The 24198-nt window shown below is 34.9% G+C and overlaps 2 protein-coding genes and 1 long non-coding RNA gene across 5 annotated transcripts; 1 reads left to right on the plus strand and 2 right to left on the minus strand.

Moving 5' to 3' along the window:
* Positions 1–2324: 2324 nt before the first annotated feature.
* Positions 2325–5307, minus strand: LOC114181417 (uncharacterized). 2 transcript variants are annotated; one of them, XR_014984538.1, is made up of 4 exons: positions 5168–5307; positions 4047–4130; positions 3856–3928; positions 2325–2630 (listed from the first exon to the last, which is right to left on the minus strand). It is a non-coding gene; the product is annotated as an uncharacterized LOC114181417 (long non-coding RNA). The 2 variants fall into 2 exon arrangements; XR_014984542.1 differs by having other exon boundaries at positions 4047–4241; positions 5168–5306.
* Positions 5308–5693: 386 nt separating this feature from the next.
* On the plus strand, positions 5694–8834 carry LOC114173117 (P-loop containing nucleoside triphosphate hydrolases superfamily protein). Its single transcript, XM_028057346.2, has one exon. It carries the CDS (start codon positions 5694–5696, stop codon positions 8655–8657), a length of 2964 nt encoding a protein of 987 aa, XP_027913147.2. The 3' UTR covers positions 8658–8834.
* Positions 8835–11044: 2210 nt separating this feature from the next.
* LOC114173197 (uncharacterized protein At4g26450) lies at positions 11045–22209 on the minus strand. Of its 2 annotated transcripts, none has more exons than XM_028057457.2 (4): positions 20104–22209; positions 19744–19933; positions 19509–19557; positions 11045–11441 (listed from the first exon to the last, which is right to left on the minus strand). In XM_028057457.2, exons 1-4 carry the CDS (start codon positions 21921–21923, stop codon positions 11386–11388), a joined length of 2115 nt encoding a protein of 704 aa, XP_027913258.2. In that variant the 5' UTR covers positions 21924–22209; the 3' UTR covers positions 11045–11385. The 2 variants fall into 2 exon arrangements, with proteins under 2 accessions (XP_027913258.2, XP_027913263.2); XM_028057462.2 differs by having other exon boundaries at positions 19487–19557.
* Between the last annotated feature and the right edge of the window lie 1989 nt (positions 22210–24198).

Consider the following 24198-nt stretch of genomic DNA (forward strand, 5'->3'; position numbering starts at 1 on the left):
AGAGAGGCAAGAGAGGTTTGGTCATTGAGCGAGTCTGATTTTGCTGGAAAAATTTATATGTTTTTGGTTCTAGGCCTTGACTCATTGGACAAGTCACCTATTCGTTGAGCAAGTATATCCCCAATGGTAACTCGCTAAACGAGCAAGTGAATTTGCTGAGTGAGTTTGTGATTATTTAAAAAGAGGTATGTTTGAAATATAGAAATTTTAATGAGAATTATCAATGTTATGGAATGGTTATGGTTTTAAGTGGTTGAAAGTATATTGAAACAATGAAATAATTGGTATTTAGATGTTGGGTGCATTGTATGGATATGGTACTTCCTAAGGAGGAATGTCATATTGGTTAGTCTAGTGTTATGCATTGAGCAGTGGTCCATATCGTGAAGTCAAGATAACTTTACTAAACACACCGCCTTATATAGAGAATAGAGTTTATGTAATGAGAGTTAAAGGAGATTCCTATAGCAGAATTTAGGGTGAGGGACACCACTTATGACAATGCTATAAGTGAGTTAACCTCGTCATGAAAGTTTGAGACCTAGTAAATTTGGATTGATCTTAACATTTTATTTCATGATCACATGACAAGTGTATAACTTCATGAATATTCGGTTCAATGCATAAATATTTTTGAAATTGAGTCTATAATATATAATATATTATAGTAAGAGTTATAAAATTGAGAATGTATGTTATATGAATAAAGTGAGAATTGATATTTTTGTTTAAATATTATGGTTTTATAACATGTGGTATTATTAGTAGTTTTATATGTATATAGATGTTTTATGTGGTGTGACACATTCACACCGAAATTTGTGATATCCACCTAGAAACAACGTAGTCTAAATTAGGATATTACATAATAATACATTAGGATGTTACATTATACATTTGTGACAATTCATTTATCTAAATCAGCTTAATTAACTAATTAAAATTAATTAGGTCTCTTTCATCTTAATTTATGAGATAATTTAATAATTAGAGAAAATTAAGAAAGTCTAAATTATTGTTAAGATGTTTATTTCAAATAAAATATATTTATACAATCTTATATTAATCACAAATACACAAAATATCATATGGAAGTCTTAAAACGAAATAGATAACATGTTATAAAAGAAAATAAAGCTTATTCAAAAACTACTTCATTAAAGAAAGTACGTAAAATACTCTTAACATTTTTTTGAAAAGAATAATACAAATATAACTGAAAGATTTTTTTATGAAATAAATTACTTAGTAATTAAAATTAAAATTTATATACTAGCAATAAATTTTAGCACTTTTAAAAATTATCTTTCCTAAACATTTTGTATTACCTTTATTATCATAAACTAGGTTCTAAGATAAATATAGTATCATAAATATAATATCATATGAAATAAAAATATTATATTAAGATACATTTTAATTAGTTTTAAACCATTCAAAATGAAATACAATAAAATTTGTAGTTTTTATGAAATTATTAGTGTTTGGTTGACCAGTCGTTGGTCCAATTTCCAATAGATTCTCTTTCCAACTACAGTACTATACTAGCATAATAATTTTCTGCACTTCAAAATTAAAATCATTAAATCTCGCAGGAAATAAATGCATATTCGGAATAAATTCGAAGCAAATTTTTAAAGTATATTTAGCTTAAATTGAATTAAGGAATGACAATATTGTATAAATAAATTAACTTTATTTTGGTATGATAATTTTTTGTTAAATTTAATAATAAATTATATAGAATTGTAGATTATCATAAAAATAATTATTATAGTCATATGTATAATTTTTTTAAAGGTTTAATAAAAATATTTTTTTGAAAAAAGTATTTGTTATAATTGGAATAATCCCTTTAAATTAATTCAGAATCCGTATTCAATTATTTCAATAAGTTAAACAATTGAATATAAATTTTGAAATATTAAATTTAAATTATATATGATTGATTGAATTAGGCCTAATACTACTCATTCTTTTCTTGTGAGAACTTTTCTCTTTTTCTTTTCAATTACAAAGATTTTTTCTTATATTTACTCAAAAAATACTAATTTTTTTCTCGGCCTAAATAATATTTTTCTTCATGTAATCTAACACCTTTTGCTATTTTCTTTTTTCTTTTTTGTAATTTTTAGCCTTACTTCTTAATATTGTCAAATGTTTATTTTAAGAAAACATTTAATAACTTTACTAATAACAATATGCTACTAATTTAAATCTTAAAATCTACACTTTGTTAACACTCTAGAAGATATTTTAACAATAACTAATGTAAAGGAACAAAATAAAATAATTAAAAAGATGACATTTGTGACGTCCCATTTTTAATAGATTAATCTACCAAATAAAGCGTCATAAAATTTTGATAACGGGAGCCAATCGAATAAACATGAAACGTAAGAAGGGTAACTATTACAGTCATCTGGAGTATATTGTGAAAACAGATTTAGGCATGCCACCATGCCATAAACAAAAACAAATCTAAAGTTTAACAGTTGGGCAAAAGAAATGCTCTAAGAGCATGGAACTACAAGGCACTAGGGCCATAGAACTTCTTCGAAACCCATATCAACGGGCCCACTAGACTGCGCCGCTACCACCATCAGGCCTACCTCCAGAAGTATTCCCATCTGCTCCCACCAGTGGTGATCATCGCAAAAGAGGAAACACAACAGGACACAAACAGAAATGCAAGGGTAAGCTAGTGTAACTTGAGACTTATCATATTGTCATAAACATTCACAGGCATACAACACAGTGACACATAAGTCATGTTATGGCAAACAAGCAAGACACTATGACTCAATTATCCGGATACATATACTAAGATCGGATTCACTGGACGCTTGCACTTGTGGTGGCCTCTACTGCTCTGCAGAGCCATTGCCAATGGGTTTCACCCTACCACACACAAGGTTAGCCTTGAAGCGTCTAAGGCCATTATCCTGCCAGAGACTAGGGCCTCCCGCTACTCTCACCACTTGGGTCAGCTTGCTCTACCTGAGACTCACTTACCCTTTAGAGTTTCGGGATGCGATCCTTACTTGAATCCATATCTTAATATATACATTACACGCCACCATGAGGTCTCCCCACGAGACTCATGGAATTACGCCTACCACACCAAATTCATATTTCATACCATATACACCACCTTTGGCTTGAAACATCCAATTCTCATGCAAGTTCTCAACCAACCAACTAACCCAAATCCATGTGTTATTCATGCCAACATACCAATTTTTAGTTCATAAGATTCAAACCACCACATAAACATATCCTCATGCTTTAGGTTTTGAAAGAAAGGGGTAAATAAATAAATCACAAAATTCACTCATCAAACAAGGAGAGAAAACAGAATTGGAACCACCCGCCGTAGCAGCCTCGCTCAAGCTAGGAGTAGTCGCCCAGGCGAGAGAAGTTGTCTCGCTCAAGCGACTGGCTCTCGCTTAGGCGAGTCTACTACGTTGGGTCCTGGAAGGTTTCACGATTTCTCGCTCAGGCGACGCTGTCTCGCCTGAGCGAGCTGACCTGTCGCCCAAAAATGCAGCCCCTCGCCTGGGCGAGTGCTTGAGGCAGAACCAGGGTGAGCATTCTGATACTCTCGCCTAGGCGAGGCGAGCTCGCTTGGGCGAGAATAGCAGAGCTCACCACTGTCAACCCACATGCAGTGGCGGAAATCGCCCAGATCCACTCCCAAACACACATGCAAGGTAGGAAAATGACACAGAGCAACATCCAGAACATAGCCAACCATTTATTTTCACGATTCAACACCATTCAAGCACTCACAACATGGAACAGAACATAAGCATGCCACGATAACTTTAAACTTAAACACATAGCTCCCCTTACCTCTGTTTTGGAGTACCAAAAGCAAGTAGACTCTAACTAAGGGGATATCACAGATCCAGAAACTCGAGTACGGCTGAAACATGGAAAAAGAGGATAAAAAGAAGTCAAGAACTCAACCCCAACTTGACCCACGCGTTTTAAACGGAGAGGAAAAGGAAATGAACGGACCAGAAGCCCCGAAGTTCACTTACTTGGAAAAGAAAGGGCCTTGGTAGCTCGGAGGCGTGTGGCTGGTGTGCCCCAGCAGAGGACAAGAGAGCAGAGGGAACTGTTTTCTGAGAAGGGAGACAAGAGCAAATGAGTGAACACTGCAGGGTATAGGGTCCTACTGTAGGGCTGGCCTTGGGCCTCCGAAAAAGAAAGGCCAGGCCCAAGGTTCTAAAGCACTGGAAAAGAAGAGCTTACAACATTAAATAAAAGAGCAGACTAAAATAAGGAAATGTTATTTTACATAGATAAAAAGATATTTAAGATTTAAACACAGTACATAAATTCAAATAAAATAAAACATTTTGATCTAAAAATAAAAACGAATATAATTCAAATAAGTTTAAAAAAAAACTATCTCATTTAAAATTGAAGTTATTTGATTATGTTGAACAAATTACATTGCTCTTCATTTAGTTGATAAAATGACTCAGGTTGTGATGTTATTTGAAAAATATAAATACATAATAATATTATAATATAAAGTTCAATTACTCAATTATTGATTATAAATTTGTTTGGAAAACATTAATTGATGAATTTTGAAACTTAAAATCGGTGAGGTGTGAAGAAAACTTTGATGTTTGTGCCATTGACAACTTTAACTGCAGGTGTTTTGATTTACAGCATGTGAAGATACAGAGCCAAGTGAATAAGACAAAATGAAAATTGCACTATACTGCATTAAACTATTACCATTGATTCTGCCATGAAAAGAAATAATAGTATTGAAATACTACACCATACTTGTTTTCATTAATTGTTATGTGTGCATTTGTTTTGGCAGAGAAAACAATATTATATGATCAATTCAAACTTGGGAGAATCAACCCCCATGTTAGATACTCTGCACATCTTCATAAAGGAGAGAGAAAAGGGTACCCTGGACTTTGACAAGGGCCATTACTTCTCTTCCTTTCAAAGGGTACCCTGAAGTTGAAGTTGAAGTTCAAGCAGAGACACAGAGAAGTAAAGGGCATTGAAAGTTTTGTTTTTTCAGCAAAAAAATGGTAGAAAAATGAGGTAACTTCATTGTTTTCAGAGCAGAAGTGTTAGCATTATCATACAAAAAAATGATTGGCTTAGTGATGTGAGAGTGACTTACATTTTCTGTGCTGATATTGTTGCTGTTTCCTTGCCACAACAGTAGTTGCGTGGCCAAACTGGAAGCTGAAACTCATCTCCCCACTTTCACATTCAAGCAAACACCTTGGATGCTTCACACATCACACCACAACAATCAGTACAACTGCTATTGTTGTAGTACAACACACAGCTTCAGATGCTAAAATCCAAGTGATGAGTTTGTTTACCACATGCAGAACTCTTGTGTCTTAGCCTTTTACTGTTGGATTGCATTTATGTTTCCAGGACCAAACAAATGCTGTAGGGTCACAATCAGTGCCACACAGATACATTATTCAGGTCTTGGGTACTCTAGCAGCAAATAATAGGTTTTTTAAGACCTACCATGCCCCACATAAACAATAGAAGAGCCTTTGCTAATTATTAAGAAACAAATGTTGCAGAGTGTAGAGTGTAGAGTAATATGCTATGTATATCCATGGTGAGATCTAGCCTAAAGGTCACTGCAACTGCCTTTGTTAGCCATCTTTGAAGAGTTTTTATTCATGGAAAGTGAAAGAGAGGACAACAACAAAGGCACTGATTCAACACACGCTGCCATCTCTAGCACACTTAAAATTAAGATTGTGAGCTGCAGCAAAAGTGGGGAGAGTTTAGACAACTCAAACTTACCCTCACCAAACATAAGCAATGGCATAGAGTCATCACCTTATGGTTCTCCTCTTGTGTCACCACCTTCATCAGCATTTGTTTCTGCATTGCAGTCTCCATATATATCTCCAAGGGCCATTATTCCAGACCCACCTAATGGATCTCCTTTGGAAAACCAACCAGAACTACTAACAATAGCCACTTCCACCACCAACCCTTCCACCCCTGAAGATGTGCCTAGCAGTTCCTACACTCCCCCTTCTGATCAATATGAGTTCTCTGATGACGCTGCTGACACAAGGCTCAAGTATGTGACATGTGTTCCTGAACCGGCTCCTCCACGCATTTCATTCTCATTTCCAGTCCCTAGAATTTCCTTTGCAAAAGGCCCTATCTCACCTGCAACCAATGCCAAACTCAGAAGCTGTGATGTCTATATTGGGTTTCATGGCCAGAATCCCAACTTGGTGCGCTTCTGCAGGTGGCTTAAGTCTGAGCTTGAGCTTCAAGGGATCGATTGCATGCTTGCTGATAGAGCAAAGTACTCAGACAGTCAGAGTCATGAGATTGCTGATGGAGTCATTTGCTCAGTGGCTTTTGGAGTGGTGGTTGTTACAAGTTCCAGCTTCCTCAACCATTTTAGCATGGAGGAGGTGAGATTCTTTGCTCAAAAGAAGAACTTGATTCCCCTCTTGTTTGACACGGGACCTGCAGAAATTATGGCTCTTCTCAACTGCAAATCAATTGACAAAGAATGTAAAGAGGCAATAGATGGACTTATGAAGTGCAATGAATTCAATCTAGAAGCCAATGATGGTAATTGGCGAAGCTGCATAGCGAAAGCTGCCGGTATTTTAAGAGCAAGACTTGGTAGGAAGAATGCTGAGCAGAAGGATAATGTACAAGGACTTGAGAACTTACCCTTTCCAAGGAACACGTACTTTGTAGGAAGAGAGAAGGAGATTATGGAGATTGAGGGTCTTTTTTTCGGTCGAGGGAATGGCATGGAACAAGTCCAAGATCATTGTAAGGCATTCACCAAAGGAGAAGCTAGTGGAAGTGGACAATCTGAAGGCCTTGCAGATGAGGAAAGTGAACCAGTGATAGCTAGGTGTGGGAGGTATATCAGTCTAGAAATGGGGAGAAGCAAAGAACCAACTTTAGAGGCTTGGGTTGAACCGATCATGGGAAACAACTCTTTGAAGAGGTTGAAGAATAAGAAATCAAAGAGTGGAAACTACAAGAGCGTGTGCAGCAGTGTGATTTGCATTAATGGGGTTTCTGGGATTGGAAAGTCAGAGCTGGCACTAGAATTTGCTCATAGATATCACCAGAGGTACAAAATGGTCTTGTGGGTTGGTGGTGAAGCCAGGTATCTGAGGCAGAACTTATTGAACTTGTCTCTCAATTTGGGATTGGATGTTGGTGCTGATTCTGAAATGGAAAGGGGTAGGATTCGTAGCTTTGAGGATCAAGAATTTGAGGCATTCAAGAGAGTGAAGAGGGAACTGTTTGGTGAGACTCCTTACTTGCTGATAATTGACAATCTTGAGACAGAAGAGGAATGGTGGGAAGGGAAGGATCTGTATGACTTGATACCAAGAAACACAGGAGGAACACATGTGATCGTTACTACAAGATTGTCCAAAGTAATGAGCTATGATACAATTCAGCTTCCACCTTTGCCATTATCTGATGCAATGATTCTGATGATAGGAAGAAAGAGGAAAGAGTATTCGGCAGATGAGATAGACCTGCTTGAAAAAATCAATGAGAAACTTGGAAGGTTGAGCTTTGGTTTGTGGATGATTGGTTCACTGCTGGCTGAACTTTCAATAGGCCCTTCTTGTCTCTATGAGGCCATTAACCAGGTGCCACTGGATGAAGATTCAAACTCCTGCTATATGAGCATTGCAGAAGGGCAATGGTGCAAGAGCAACCCTTTTCTCATGAAGACCCTTCTCTTTTGTTTGGAAACTTTGGAGAAAACTAAAGCTAAAGGGAACCTCTTGGCCATAAGAATGCTCCTTGTAAGTGGCTGGTTTTCCCCTTCTCCCATTTCAGCCAGTTTATTAGCCAATGCAGCAAAGAGTATTCCTACAGTGGAAAACCGTCTCAAAAAGTGGACCAAATCTCTGAGCCTAACAAGTTGTTTATCACCACGGACATGGAAAAATGAAGAAGAATCAGCAATGATTCTTGTGAAAATGGGACTGGCTAGAAGGGCTAATCACCATGATGGATGTTGGCTTCATTTCCACCCCATAACACAAGCATTTGCCAAAAGAAAAGGTGGTTTGCAATATGCCAAAGCTGCAATTCAAGGAGTGAGGAAAATGGGAAGCCAAGTTAACTCAGATCATTTGTGGACCTCAGCTTTTCTTGTTTTTGGGTTCAAATCTGAGCCTCCTCTGGTGCAGCTGAAGGCAATTGACATGGTTTTGTACATCAAGAGAACAGCTCTTCCTCTAGCAATTCAAGCCTTCACCACTTTCTCAAGATGCAACTCATCCTTGGAGCTCTTGAGGGTGTGCACCAATGCTCTTGAGGAAGTTGAGAAATCTTTTGTGTCTCAAATCCAAGATTGGTCTTCCCATGGTTCAGTTTGTTGGAAAAGGAGACTCCAAAGAGGCCAAAAAGTAGATGAATATGTGTGGCAGGATGTGACCTTGTTGAAGGCAACACTGCTGGAGACAAGAGCAAAGTTGCTAGCAAGAGGGGGGCATCTAGACAGTGCCAAGGAACTGTGCAGAACATGCATCAGTATCAGAACTGTGATGCTTGGCCATAACCATGCACAGACCTTGGCTGCTCAAGACACATTGGCAAGGTTGGTGAGAATGAGGAATAAGATATGATGATGAGAGTGTGTTTGTTGTGTCATCACTTTTACTGTTAAAACTTCATACAAACAACACCTTCAGTGAAGTTGTGTAAATGTTGAATTTAGATTTTCTAATGGTTTTTTCTATGTTGTTTCTATGATGTACCTTTCTTTGAAATACACCGATAGACACTAATTTTAATGTTTTAAAGTATATTAAAAAAAAATATATTAACATCAATGTACTTTTAATATTCAATTAAAAAAATGACACCACAAATTAGTAGAGAATTTGAACATGTAACAATAAACATCACTGTGTATGAATGTACTAATGTTCCTTGTGAACCTCAAAAAACAACCATTACTGTGGCAAATTGTTGTTCTTTGTTAGAGGCATCTACTGTAATGTTTGGAGAATCTAATAGTTGTTTTGAAGCACTATTACATTAAATTTTGAAAGTGAAAAAAATGCAAAGTATGTCCCTCAAAGTGTTGTCTTACAACCACTTTAATCCAAAATTTTAAACTGTAGTTTTTCTTTTAGTTTAATTATTTTAATTTCATTTTTACTTTCAATTATAATATTTTTTATATTGTGTTTTTTACTATTACTATATTTTAAAAAAATTAAATAAATAAAAATGACATTTGTTTTAAGTAAAAATCATACTTTCAAAGTACTAAAAAAATAATAAATAGTGCAATGGTTGCAATATTAAAAGTATTGAAAATAGCAATAAAATAAATTTTTCATCTATGAATATCAATAACTTGAAGTATAATGTTTGAATAATAAAATAAATAAATATCATAAATGATATAATAGTTAAATTAAGCAATATAGTATAAAAATAACCGCGAAAGACGATTAAAATTAAAAAAAAAAACACACATATTATTTATTATATATACACTGTGGGAATAATAAATATTATAAATAGTATAAAAGTGAAAAGTGAAAAGGATTGTGTAATATAGAAATATCAAAAAGAATTAAAAATAAATAAATTTATTATCTTACATGATCAGTATGCCATCAATAAATGGATAAAATAAAATAAAATTCTACAAGAAGAAAAAATGATAGCATTTTACCTTATGAATAAAATTATATTATTTGTACAAGTTGGAAATGTTATATTCACGTAGTAATTAAAATGACTTTCAATTTTCACCTTAATTTATTTTTAACTAAAAAATTAAAGAACTCCAAAGAATGAAAAATGTTCACCAATCATTTTTTGTGAAAATAATTTTTAATATTAGTCACATGAATATTATTCTAAATATTATTAAATCTGCTTAAGAACAAAATAATTTTTGCATGGCCAAGAGGAGAATGTATATATTGTACATATAATGGTCAAGTGAATCTGTTTGTTTAATTTAAAAGTTTTTCATAAAATAAGTAGATTTTTATTTTTTGCTTTTGTTTGTCTATTTTTTTTAAATAAACCGTTTTTTCTTTTCTTTTAAAAAGCAAATCATAAATAATATTTTAACAAATAGTTATTTTAAATTTAACCAAATGACTCTGTATCTATTTAAAAATAATTTTCACCAGACAAACCAATCTATTTATACTTTCACTCATCTATCCCATTTCACTTCAACAAAATAAAACATTAAAAAAATTATAAATTATAAATTATAATGCTAATGTTGTATAATTAATTTAAAATTTTAACTTTCATAGTTTGTCAGAAAATTAAATTAAGAAGTACTATTTTAAAAAACTATCATTTAAGTATAATTCATATTTTATGGTTATCTTTTACACCTCTATATATTCCATTATATGGTTATACCTCCATAAATTTCTTCTTATATCTCCAAAAATAAATAAATATATATAATCTCGAAATGTAAAATTTACATTCTAAAATGTATAATTCAGATATATTTTTATTTTGTATTCAGAATCCAAAATATAATTTTTTGTAATTTAAAGCACAATGAGACATTGTATTTCGAAATGTACAATTATTTATTTATATTTCTGAAATACATTTTTTTATTTTATATTTTGAAATGTAAAATACATAATACAATATATATATATATATATATGGAAGTGCAAGTTGAAATTACGGTGGTACAGAAGAAATGGCCCACTACAGGTCCTTATTGTATTCTCATCCTTTCATGTCATGTCCATAAAAAAAAAATACCAGTGTGAATAAATACTTTTAAAAGACAGTGACCTTATAAACTTTCCAATAACTTATTAGAAGAGAAAAATAAATTAAACTTACAAGTCTTTTACAAAAACAAGATAGCATGAAAATACTTCACGATAAAGACTGCAATCCACTAAAATAAACCAGTAGACCTAAAGTTATTCATAAATTAAGTGAAAACATAGCATAAAATAAAATCTAATGCATAAATTAATTTTAATAAGTAACCCAGCAAGAATTTCAATTCAAAGCCATTGTATTAAATAATGGCCAGATACTTGGGCAAATGTGTTACAATGGAATATTTTACAATTTTGCATCATCAGACACAATTCTCCTCTAATAACCTTGTAATGGCAGAGGCATTAAAAAGAGATAGTAGAACATTAGGGCAATATAGAATTCAGCTTACATAGTACATAATTCCAAACAGGAGACAAATTATAATAATGAAAAAAGAAAAACAAAGCAGCATTTCATTTTTGTATAAAGCTGGTGACTAACAGAGAACCATGGTTGACTAGTACAAAACATACCACTACATAAATGTCTCCTGAAAGGACTGAATGACCAGAGAGATCAAAAGTGCTTCTGATAATCCTGTGATGGAGGTTGCTCCCATGGCCGAAAAAAACCTACACAAACAGCAATCAAATTAAGTACATTGCATATGTGAAATCTGCACACCAATATTTTTATATTGTTGTTTTATGAATTCTACAATTTAATAACAGCACCACATTAAGCTCTCAATAATCAATTATGTTTCAATTCTTCATCTGACCATGCTTCAAGTAACAATCCATGATTCATATGTTCAGCGCTTCAGGCTCATGTCTATGCAAGCAATGTTTTAACTGTTAATGCACTCTCATACACCCCAATATAACTGTTCCTATGAGATTCACTTGTTAAACTAGTCTAAAAATCCTTCCCAATATAACTGTTGAAGTTTTAGGACAGAGAAGGTAAACAAGAAAATCCTCAGTAAACTAAAGCTTGCTATGCTGCAAGCTTGTTACAATTACAAGTATATACATGAAAACCTTCATTATTTTGCCAAACAAACGCCTCACTTAAATATATATATATATATATGAATATTTAGGAAAACAAAATGATTTTATAGATGGTTACCATCTTGAGTTTTCTCTCAAGTTTGCACATATAAAGCATATGCACGGCACATGTAAGTCATATGCATCGCACTTGTTTGTTATTAACGTAGATAATCCAAGGATCACTAAATGACTAGTAAGATATTTTGTTAGTCATTTAAATGACCAAAAATAAACAATTACTGAGACAATATCTATTTCATGAAAAGGCAACCTAGCTCTATTTGTTTGGTTGGTCCGTGCAGGGAAAATAGTTTACCTTGCATAGATGCGTGCAGGGGTTACTTGATTGTCAGTTTGTCATATATCAATAGTTTTAGACAACAGAGATCACATGTTGCCAATGCAATTGATACTTTTCTAATATACAAGATTACCTACGAAGTACCCTAAATGTCATGGAGATATGGAAAATATATAGAAATCCTTCTCCTTGTAGTTTTACTGAGAATCACATCATCCCAGTGACTGTCACACGGTGCCTGATGAAAAAGATATATCATGTTCACAATAAACGAGATATCTGGTCACATGATAGTGAACTAGCTCAAACGCCACCTAGTTTCTAGCAATGACTCCCCCTTGTTAGATAGAAACATGACATTTAGATCACAGGTGTATAAACAGATAGTAAGTTTGTTATTTCAGTATCCTCAAGTACATCTAGTCCATATTTTCTGCACGAGAATGCAACAATATATCTACCCAGAATCATGAAAGAAAGTATGCTTTCGAGTTGGCGCATATTTTCTGTATCACAATCTGCAATAACATTGCAACATCACCCACATAGACCACCAAATAGATCTTGGTGGTCACTACTATAAATCATCTCAAACTCCTGAATAATAATGTTATATCTACCCAATAATGGCTAAAATGCTGCCCTGCCACAATATACAAGGAGCATTAGGCAGTCGGCAGACCAATCCAAACTTCTTATGATGTTTCTTCATATAAACCTCTATAGCAATTTCTAACAAATTGTGAAAGCAGACGGCAGCCATGAAGAGAAAGACGTAGACAGAAGAAATTTTACCTGGTCAGAAGGTATCATCTTATCCAAACCCCACATCTTTGTCTAGCAATAAGCAACCAAACCATACTTTGAGAAAACCAATCTGGCCACTTGGCCAACTTTACTTGTGTATGCACACAAACAGCCAAACGTATCTTTGGAAAAAGATCAAACAACCAGCCACCAAGTGCCAGTAGAACACAAAGCAATCATCCTGTCCAATCCACCATTGTTCTTGCAACGCACAATGGCACAAAGACTTCTAAGCAATCTTTGGTATAGAGACAGGATGAAAAGAACTGCCCAAAGTATAGTAGGGTGAAGATAGAAACGGTGACTCAAAATCATCCATGCAATTCAGACCAGGAGTGGAACAAATAACATTGCAATAAGAAACAGAAAAACTAGTTACCATAGATGGGATTGTGCAAGGTAACAGAATTGGATAAAGAGAGAAAACAGGTGCTTTAAGAGGTCGGGCAATAGGATTAGGATGTGAGCAACAACAATTAAAACCTGAACTCTGAAGAAGAACCAGTCAAGGAAACATGAGGAGCCCCATACAAAGGGAATGCTCAGCAGAACTTTTGAAGGAGGTTGCATTTGCATCGATTAGGTAGCAGTTTGCAAGAACATCAATACCCTTTTTGAAGAAAAGAGTACGCTTAGAACATAAATTTGTGAGCCTTGGCACAAAGTTTGTCCCGTTCAAGGTCAAGAACAAACACATGCACGGTGCAGCCAAACCCACAAAGGGAAGAGAGATACAGATGAATGTAGAAAAAGGGTAATCTGATTTAGTAAAACCAAAGGGGGTTAGCAACGAAGTAACCCACAATGAGAACTGCATCACCCACCACAAAATCTCAAAAGAACATTAATGAAGTGTCCCTGCCCTATGTCGAAGTTGGACTAGCTCAGTTAGCTAATCTCCATCCGGTTTTCCACGTCTCTCAATTAAGAAAGTATGTGTTTGACCCGTCACATGTGTTGAAGGCTAAGAATGTGCAAGTCAGGGAGGATCTCACAGTGGAGGTACAACCAGTGGATATAGAGGATCGCCAAGTTAAAGAGCTCAAGGGAAAAGACATCAGTCTTGTCATAATTTTCGAGGTCGAAAATTTTGTTGTTGGGGAGATTGTAAGTCCCATTTTTCAGCTCAATAAGTGATTTGGGCTTGGCCTTTTCGTGGGCCCAAGGCCAACCCATTAGGGGACCCAATACCTCTTCCTAACCCCTTTCATTCTGTCTCATTTCTAGAAATCAGCTCTCTCTTTCTCCCTCCCTTTTCTCCACCAAAGTGCTCTGCTAGGGTTTTGAGCAAGCATTCTCTACGGGCTAAGTTACGAGTTCCCTCCAAGTAAATAATCCTATCAGTCTCTGTTTCACTTCGTCTTTTAGCTCATAAGCTTTGGTTTCACCTAAGTCTTGACCTTGGTCTCATTTTTGTCCCTCTATACTTCTGTTTTCAGCTTCCTAAGCTACTTGGTTACTGTTGCTCCTCTACTAAACATCCTATTCGTAGCTTACAATCCAAAAAGGTAAGGGGAGCTAGGGTTTCGAGTTTTTAATTTATTCTACTTGTTTTTAGTTCTGATTTGTGTTTTTGATGATTGTGTGGTGCTTATGATGGTATGAAAATGCTTTGTGTGATGTTTTGGATGAGTCTCTGGTTTTGCATGCGTGGAACAGTGGCGAGATCTGATATTCTCGCCCAAGCGAGCTCGTCTCGCCTAGGTGAGAATAGCATAACCTCGTCCTGGTTTTCTGCTCGAGCTCTCGCTCAGAGATTTGAGCGACGAACCATCTCGCTCAGGCGAGAGAGGCTCGCCTAAGCGAGAAATCGAGGAAAACCTGTGTGTTTTTGTTGGATAGTAGCTTAGGCGAGGGACTTTAGTTTTGGGCGAAGAGCGATCTCGCCCAGGTAAGAAGACCCCGCTTAGGCGAGAATTCGCAGAGTGCTCACTATACCACTGTTGCAGGTCTCGCTCAGGCGAGGATGCCTAGCTTAAGCGAGACAGTCGTTGTCGCTTGGGCAAGGCTCCTAGCCTAAGCGAGAACGTTGCAAGTTTGATTTTTAATTCTTTGATTTATCTATGATTGACTATATATCTTGAATATGCATGGTTATTTGATTCCTATGAACTAAAATTGGCATGCTTGGTATGAAATTATTCATGGATTTGTTGGTTGGTGGTGTTTTGGTATGAGGATGGGATGCTTGAGGTGGCATGTAGATTTTGTTGGTACAAGAGTTTCAAGGGAAACTCTTGGTGATGGTGGTTAGTGTATACCTTGATATAGGAGATGTCTAGATAAAAGAAAGTATTCTGAACTCTAATAATCACTCACGCTCACATAGAGCAGGACGACTTATGTGGTGAGAGTGGCAGGAGGTCCTAGCCTTGAGACATATTGGGCACAAGACATTATAGGATTAACCTTGTGTGTGGTTGGGTGATAACCCCTAGCGTCTAGACTCTGCAGAGTTTAGAAGCCAACACAACGCATACTTCCTTTAAAATTCTATATCAAGAGTATGATCCGGATATTGAGTCGACAAGTCTTGTAATTGTTTGTTTCACATGATTTGGGTGCTTACTGCTTAGTTTGATTATGACCTGTTTTATAATTTGTTTGCTCGATAACATGTTAAAATATTTTACTCTAGCTTACCTTTCTATTTGTGTTTTGTCTTTTGATAGACTTTTCCTTTTTGCAATGATCAGATATGGAAACCCCAGGGTGATGATGATGCAATGGTGTGTAAACAAAGCAGAAAATTATTCATGACCATATCAAAACAAAGATGATATATCAAGGTAGAAATTTGATTGTGAAAGTACAAAAGGAAAGCCTATCAAATATTTTCATTATGATTATGATAACCTAGTGGGACAAGAATAATCATCAATAAATATCACAATACTATAATTCCAATATTAAAAAAAAAAAAATCAAAGTACATTGACTAAAAGTACTGTCTGATAAGAGCTTATAAAGGTTAGGCAGGCCCCTCCTTTTACAAACCAATTTGGTAGGAATGAGTTAAACTCAATTTAAGATGGTATCAAATCTTATCTTAGATTTACTATTGGACCATATACCATGTCATCTACATACTGTAGAAGCAGCTCAATTAGGATTGCCGATACCAGAGTTAACTAGTTCAAACGGAGGAGCAACTCAATTATCAAAACAAAAATGAAAATATTGGAATTTGTGGCAGTTTTCTATTTAGCAGAAACCAACAGTAATCAGTGTGACCAAACCTGAGACAGATTTGATTATTACCAAAATAGCCACGAGCAACTATCCCTACATGGTTACCCCGTTCAGAAAAATGGCAGAAGCAGGAATTGATGAATCTGTATCAAGATATACAGTAGCATGTACAGGTGAAAAGGAGAGATTTCACAAGGTGAGGAAAATCCAGGAAACTCCATAAATATAATGGTTAAGCTTTGGTATCATATGATCAGTGACAGCTGACACCTAACAGCAAAATGAGCTTTTGGCTCCAGCAACCTTAATCTAGCCTTAGTACAGTTTTGAATAACCACATAAAAGCGTTGACAATAAGTGTATAAGATTTACCCTTCCTCCTTAACTCAACTATTTTTATATCGACAAAACATGGGGAGTAGCTGGAGATAATCCATAGTAGGCTATATTCAACTAAGCATCAACTCTATACCAAGTAGGATCGCAAACATGAACATCAATAAAAAACTTCACGATTTTTCTATGTCATGACATTCATTGATGATGTTTCTCATTATGCTTAAGTTTTTTTAATGAAAAATCATTCTGATGTTTTCTTTTATATTTAAAAAAAAAAATACGAGACTCAACTAATTTGGGATGGCTGTTAAAATTTTGTGAACAAATAATGCTAGAGTATATTTGTTTACTGAGGTTTAATCCTTTTTCACTTCGTGAGAAATTGTTCATCAAACTTTCTATGCTAACACAACACAAACTCTTCTTTGCTGTAACATCCCTCTTTGCTTCTAAGGTGCTGTTCACCATGAAGAGAGAATTAAACCTTCATCTTCTGATTCCACATAACAGGTTTACAAGAATTTTGTGCTAGGATCACATACATGGTTCTCTATTAATAAGGAATAATAATGATAAAAATAAGAAAAGGAAAGAAAAATAAAATGTAAACCCTAAAATAAAGCTATACAATATTTTCCTATTTACAAAATCATATCTATAAGGAGAATAAAACCCCAACCTTTGAGAAGTAAAATTCTTTGACATTCATGCCAACTTGAGTTTTAACATTATTTCGTCTCAGTCCTTAATTATAAGACATTTTTTTGAAATTTCTGTCTTTTTAACTAAAGTCTTCTCTAATTGCCCCCTACAATGTAAATCTCGCTTTTTCATAAATTGGGATCCAAGCACCTTACTTTACAACATTTTCTTAGCCTTTGTAATCTTGTTAAACAACTTCCTAAGCCAACTAATACTTTCCATACGAAGACCCTTCTACACCTCAATGATTATGTTATCCACACTGTTAAGAAGTGAACTTTAAGCCTAACTCAACTTACAAAACTGACTTGTAAGATGAGGTTTTCACTCACTTATATACTTTAAATTGGTTTTATCTCTAGTCGATGTGAGACTTCCAACACACCCCCTCATGCAAAAGTATATATATATATATATATATATATATATATATATATATATATATATCATGCATGAAACTAGACATTAATGTATGGTCCTATGGCAGCCCGATAGAGGGTGAAACTATATGCCCAACAAACACAAATCTCACTGCTAGGATAAGCTTTAAATAATGACTCTGATACCATGTTAAGAAGTGAACTTTAAGTCTAACTGAACCCCACAAAATTGGCTTGTAAGGTAAGGTTTGCACCAACTTATATATTCTAAATTGATTTTATTTCTAATTGATGTGAGACTTCCAACACATACCAACAACTTTATTACTTACCATCCCCTTCAGTGCATTGTTAACCTCATGCTGCCAAATTATAAGATAAAAGGCATAAATTTGGTCCTCATCCATTGTTAATAGCCATTTGAATGTGAATAAAAAAATTATCTTCATTACAAAGCTTGTTGAAGTGATTTTCATCCTGCTGACATTATTTTGTTATCAAGACTTCAACTTCATTCTTAACTCATTCCACTTCATTTCCCTAATTTTAAGTTGTAAACGGTTCATTCATCATCTTAAGTACCAATCAAAAGTTGAAGTGGTCAACTCATTCACCACCTTCTTGGCTTCATTCTTAGCAACTACATACCTATTCCTCCCGATTTTCAACATTCTTACATGAATCCACACCATATGACTTTCGATTTTAACCTTAACTTTATTTTTCAGACTTGCATTTCTTCAACTGGATTATTTACTCTTAGGGCCCCAACCTCTTGATTCATCATCAATCCGTTACTACCTTCCTAATCCCTTTAGCCATTTGTCCCACATATTTTCATAAAAAACCTGAAGGATTATTTCATTTGTGATAGCTCTTTATTGAGTCAATAAATGGAATTAAAATCTACAAAGCAATTGTAGGGAGGCAGTGCTACCTTAGTTTTAATGGAATTAAAATCTACAAAGCAATAGTAGGGAGGCAGTGCTACCTTAGTTTTTTCTATCAAAGTAAAGTCCCTATTAGTATTCCTTTTCTATTAAATAAATACTCTTTTGGATATTTGAAAAAAGAAATATATTTAGCACTTCCTTTGGCCTTCCCAAGAACTCTTCATTGAAAGTTCCTTCACATTTTTAATTCATTTGTTTGCCACCACTTGATCCTTGAATTCCTACTGGCTTTCCTCCTTACTACATCCATGCCCCAACTCAATTGGGTAGTCAAGGTCTCCCTGTGTAAGACTTTGCAATCCATGCAAAGTTTTCTTCCTGATCTAGAAATCAATTTGCAAGCATACTACCCAACTTTTGTGGAAAAAGATTGTGTCACGCATCAACATCAAGTGACAGGGCCAACATGTTATAGAAGAACATGATAAGGTAGATGCAACAAGATTGGGTAGGATGCTTGATCAAGGATGAGGCAATCTAAATGGTAGAATCAATCAAACTTCAAAGCATTCAGGACCAAAAATGTGTGAGCTGCGTAGGGTACACAATCAAACATGTGTGATTGGAGAACACATCCAAACAGGATTGCTAGAAGGAGAACAGAAGAAGGAAATAATTAGGGCTAATCACCCCACTCGCATCTCCTAATAAAATGCAGAAAATAAAAGGAACTTAAAGTGAGCCCACATACAGAAGTGTCTGGCAATATATATGTGTCTTGGTGTTATTAATGATAGGAAAAATGCATGCACACATTCTACAGTTCAAGAGAACAGCTATGCCTTTATTAATATATAGAACAAATTAATAGATAGTTATATCTCAACCACCTTAAAAGTCCACTAAGTATTAGTGCAATAACCTACCCAATCACCACTCATAACTGCAGCATCAAATATCCACTTAAACTAATTACATGTACTTTTAACCAATAGGAAAACAAACCATTAATAAAAATCTGGCATACTTAATTCTCCAAGCGACATATATATTGAATCATCCTCAGCAAGTGTCCCCTGCAACCAAAAAGAATGAATTATGTGGATGTCATCAAATTTGATTATTAATAAATATCTTATCAGGACAGAGAATCATTTCATTATAGACCAAAAAGGCATGCAGCAACCATCAAGTCAGCAAAGGCTGTTAAACGGACTGGTATAAAAAAAAAAATATATCTAGATTTGAAGGTAGCATTGTACCGTTCCATTATGAAGGCCCATTTCGTTGTGCACAGAGTTTATGTCACCGGGTACTGAAGAACAGTTAGTGAAATCTGGCCCAAGCAACTCTGATATCATAAGCCCATATCCATCCTGAACATCATGTATGTCAGCAGCATTTTGAGCATGGTTGGAAAAACCTTCAAGGCCAGGAAACATAGTCTCTGTCCTGTGATTTCAAAGACAACATATTACATAGAGTGGTAGGATAGATTAAGGATGTTTAAAAGCCCATGCTCTAGCTGGTACTTTCACTAAGTAACTGAAAGAAGCAGTGAAAAATAGGAAGTTGGAAAGCTAACATAAAACTTAAGAAGGGAAGGAAGTAGGAACTCATACTTTCTATCCATATTGTCAATTGACTTTTCTTCTTGAATGGAATCATTTTCTAAATCAATTACTTCAATCTCTTTGCCATTTGCTGCGTGAGTGTTGAATTTGTTTGATACACTAGCATGACTCATGCTCAGATCTATGTCAATTGGCACCGCTTTCTTTGCTTCAGAGACCGCGGGGGGGTAAATAAGAACTGGGTGATCAACATGACTTTCATTCACTTCAGACACTTCAATGAGATTCAGATCACAGGTTCTAAACGAACTCGGCAACGAAGGCTTCTCGTCCGAACACTGAAGAAAAGGTCTATCTCCACCTACTGAGAACTGAGAACCGCTACCCATCAGGCTCCCCTGATCAGAAGTCATAGTAACTTTGTCAATGTGTGAAATACCATCTTCTACCTGGCTCTCTTTCACTTCTATTGGATTACCATGCAAAAAGTAACCCCCAGTCTTAGGAACAAGGGAAGGCAACCATTCCCTCAGTCTCTTGTTGTCTTCCCTCACATCATCGTCGTCATCTTCCGCAACCCGCTTTTGACCCTGTTCCCCATCCAAGGAACTGCAAACTTCATACCCCGGTAGTGTACCACTAGACTCTTGGTTGTTATCCTGAATAAAGCTTCTATCCTGACCAGGCTGACATCCTAATTCTTTCACATCCTCGACTTTAGACACAGCATCTAATTCTCTCACATCCTCAGCTTTAGACACAGCATCCAAGTCTCTCATATCCTCGGCAACACAAACAGGTTCTACCTCGGCAACATCCGCATCAACATGCACTATATCATAACTTTTCTCGCCTAGTAACTCACCCGATGAGGAGCCTTTAACAGACTCATTTTCAGCCAAGACTTCCTCAGCTGAGTCAGCTACTTGAAGCTCCCCAATATCATGTGCACTCCCAGCACCATCTCCTTTGTTCCCAGCTTTCAAATTCTTGCGTGTGATCGAAGAGCGCGTCCTGGTGGGCACCTTCACAGACTTGCAAAGTGAAACCAAATCAGTAACAGCCCCACCAGAGCTACTATTCTCCTGATCACTCAACTGCGCAGACACATTCCTCAATCTCTCACTATCATCATCGCCAGCACCACCATCCTTCACCTCCTTAACCCCAACACTCACACCCCCCAAATCATTACCAACACCAACCCCCGTATCCACATCACACACATCTTTCCCTACACCACTCTGCTTCATCTCCGACAGTTCAACACTCACCTTCTCCTTATCTCTATCCTTATCCTTACCATTCAAATCACCACCATCCTCACTTCTGGCCGAAAATTCATTCGAATTTGATTTTACCAAAGCATCGTCACTACTATTCACGTGTTGGTGCTGATGTTGGTGCTGGTAATGGTGCTGGTCCTCCTCATCTTGATGTCTAGCACTAAATCCACCACTTTCATAATCATCATCCTCACCATCCCTAACATCGTTGGGCACGCGTCCAGACCAAGATCCATTCCTCCTATACTCCCTCCCCCAATCCATCCCATTGCTCCTGCTGAAGCTCCCTCTCCTCCTCCCCTTCTGCCCAAATTCATCAAACCCCAATTTCCTCCTCCCATCCACGCTCCCGAGCCTCGCCAGCGCCGACTGCCGCCCGCCACCCTCCACGGGAGCCTTTTGGTTCTGCCACTTTGTCGGCAACGCGTTGGGCGGAAGCAGCCCCTGGGAAACCAAATACTCCGCCGCTAGCCGTCCCGCCTCTACGAAAATGTCCCCTCTCCGTCCTCTCCCCAGACCCCCCTCACGCTGCCGATACTCTGCCGTGTAAAACCCTCGCGGACTGCGTTGCCGAGCCTGCATAGTGCCCTTTATTCTCCACTTTCTCTCTGCGCGATCAGATCAACCCAATTCAAATTATTTCCCACGAAATCTTCAATCTCTGAGCCATACAACAAATCAAGATTCCCAGAAAAGGATAGAGGAGTTAGGTTTGAGGGTTCTGGTGAAGTGGTTGTTGATCAACAGTGGCAAAAACAAATTGAAGAGTTGATCCACCGATTAAGATTTTTGCAGAAGACGAAGCTATGATCGCTCGTGAATGGAACAAATTGAATTGTCACTACTCATTGTGTTAGAATTTCCTTTTTCTTCCTTTCTTTGTGAAAAGCCACTGCCCTAAGTCAATTCCATGGTTTCAACATTAATTTGCTATTACATGACACCTATATATACGAATCAGTGATGTTTTCCCATGTTTTACCTTTCAAAAATTAAAATGTTTGTGAACAATTTGATTTTTGTGAATAAAAGAGTTAATTATATTTTCATGCTTATAATTAAGGTATCATTTTTACTTTTGTAAAACTTTAATTGCTCCATAACTTCTTAATTTTCTAAATCAATTAATTTCGGTTTATAACATGTCTCACTTTCCTAATAAGGAAGTCTTTTTTTATTATTTTCTTTTTTCTAAAAACTAAAGCGTGTTAATTGATTTAATTTATAAAATATTATTTAATTTAGATATTTTACCTTATTAAGCATAGTTTTTATTTGGTATAATAATAAGAATATATTTATATTTTTTTTCTCCTGTATTGTATTCTTTTTGTAATTTTGAAAATAATTAAAGAGTTAGACGACCAAACATTTTTCATTTTATTGTAAATATTTCTTTCTCAATTTTGCCCTTAAATATATGTTTTAAATATTTTCTTTTAAAGTTAACGATTTTTATTTCATGTTTTAAAATTTAATTATTTTTTAAAATTAAAATAACTTTTATAATAAATAATTATGTACGAAAAAAAATAATTATTATAAAATTATTTATATTTATTTTAATAAATATAATAATAATAATTTTATTATTTTTATTATCATAAAAATTGTGAACACATGTGTATGTCTGTGTATTTTCACTAATTATTAATAAAGAAAATTGTTTTAGTATACACAATTTATTATCTATCTCTCCTTGTCAATATTAACAAAGTGAATTATTTTAGTATACACAACTTTAAATTCATTTATCTTTATCAATATAAATTACCTTATTAATAATTTTACCTTCTAGACTTTGTATCTACATTTTTATAGTTATTTTCTATAATATGTTTTGAATAAATTTAATAATACTTTTTATTTTAATGATAATTAGAAGAATTAATTTTTATTCAATAAGAGTGAGCATATATGTATATATTTAATATTAGTATAACAATAATTATATTATTATTTTTAACTTATTATTGTTGCATATCATTATTATTATTACAAATAAATATGTTTTTATTTTTTAAATTTTGACATAAAATTAAAATTTATTTTTGTTCCAAATTTTGATATATATTGGTCTTCAAACATTAAAAATAAATGAATTTAGTTCATTTAATCCAACAATGTTGGTTAAAAGGTGTTACAAACTAGCATTTCTATTATTTTTTAAGTTTCATAACTAAAATATATTAAAGTTTTGGACAAAAATTAATTTTAATTTTGTGTAAAAGATTAGAGACTAAAAATATATTTAACCTTAATTATTATTGCTACAAACATTGTTTGCCATTTTCATAGACACTACCATCTCACATATAATTATGCAACAAATAAAAAAAGTTTTGAAAAACTAATGTTTAAGAGAAAGGATTTTCATAAAAATAAGCGAGCTCCTAAGAATAAAAATGAAAGAACTCGTTGGGTATGGTTAGAGAAAGGAACAATTCATTATAGGAATATAAATTGTGTAACATGTTTCTATTGTATGCAAAAAGGACATACTTCTAACAAATGTAGAATTAAACATTTTGATGTTCCTAATTGAAGATATGTTTAGAATTCTATTATAACGTAACATGTCTCTAACTTCAAAGGACCGAGATAAGTTTTTCGGGACCAAAATTTTTCAATTTTGCAAGTTAATTTCAAAACCAGGAGCACTTTTTTTTTTGTATTTGGGTAAGTTCTATGATCTTAAAGGGATTTGGCAATATTAGATATGTCCAAAGTGGTAGAAATAATTTATTTTAGTGTTTTCCAAAAATCTCCATTGAGATAATCGATTATCTCAACAAAGCTAAGAAATTATGTTCTTGAGTATGAAACAATAATCGATTATCTTGAACTGATGATCGAT

Source organism: Vigna unguiculata, chromosome 1 (assembly GCF_037176805.1).
Source record: "Vigna unguiculata cultivar grain cowpea cultivar isolate G323 ecotype 2 chromosome 1, ASM3717680v1, whole genome shotgun sequence".
Lineage (NCBI taxonomy): Eukaryota > Viridiplantae > Streptophyta > Magnoliopsida > Fabales > Fabaceae > Vigna > Vigna unguiculata.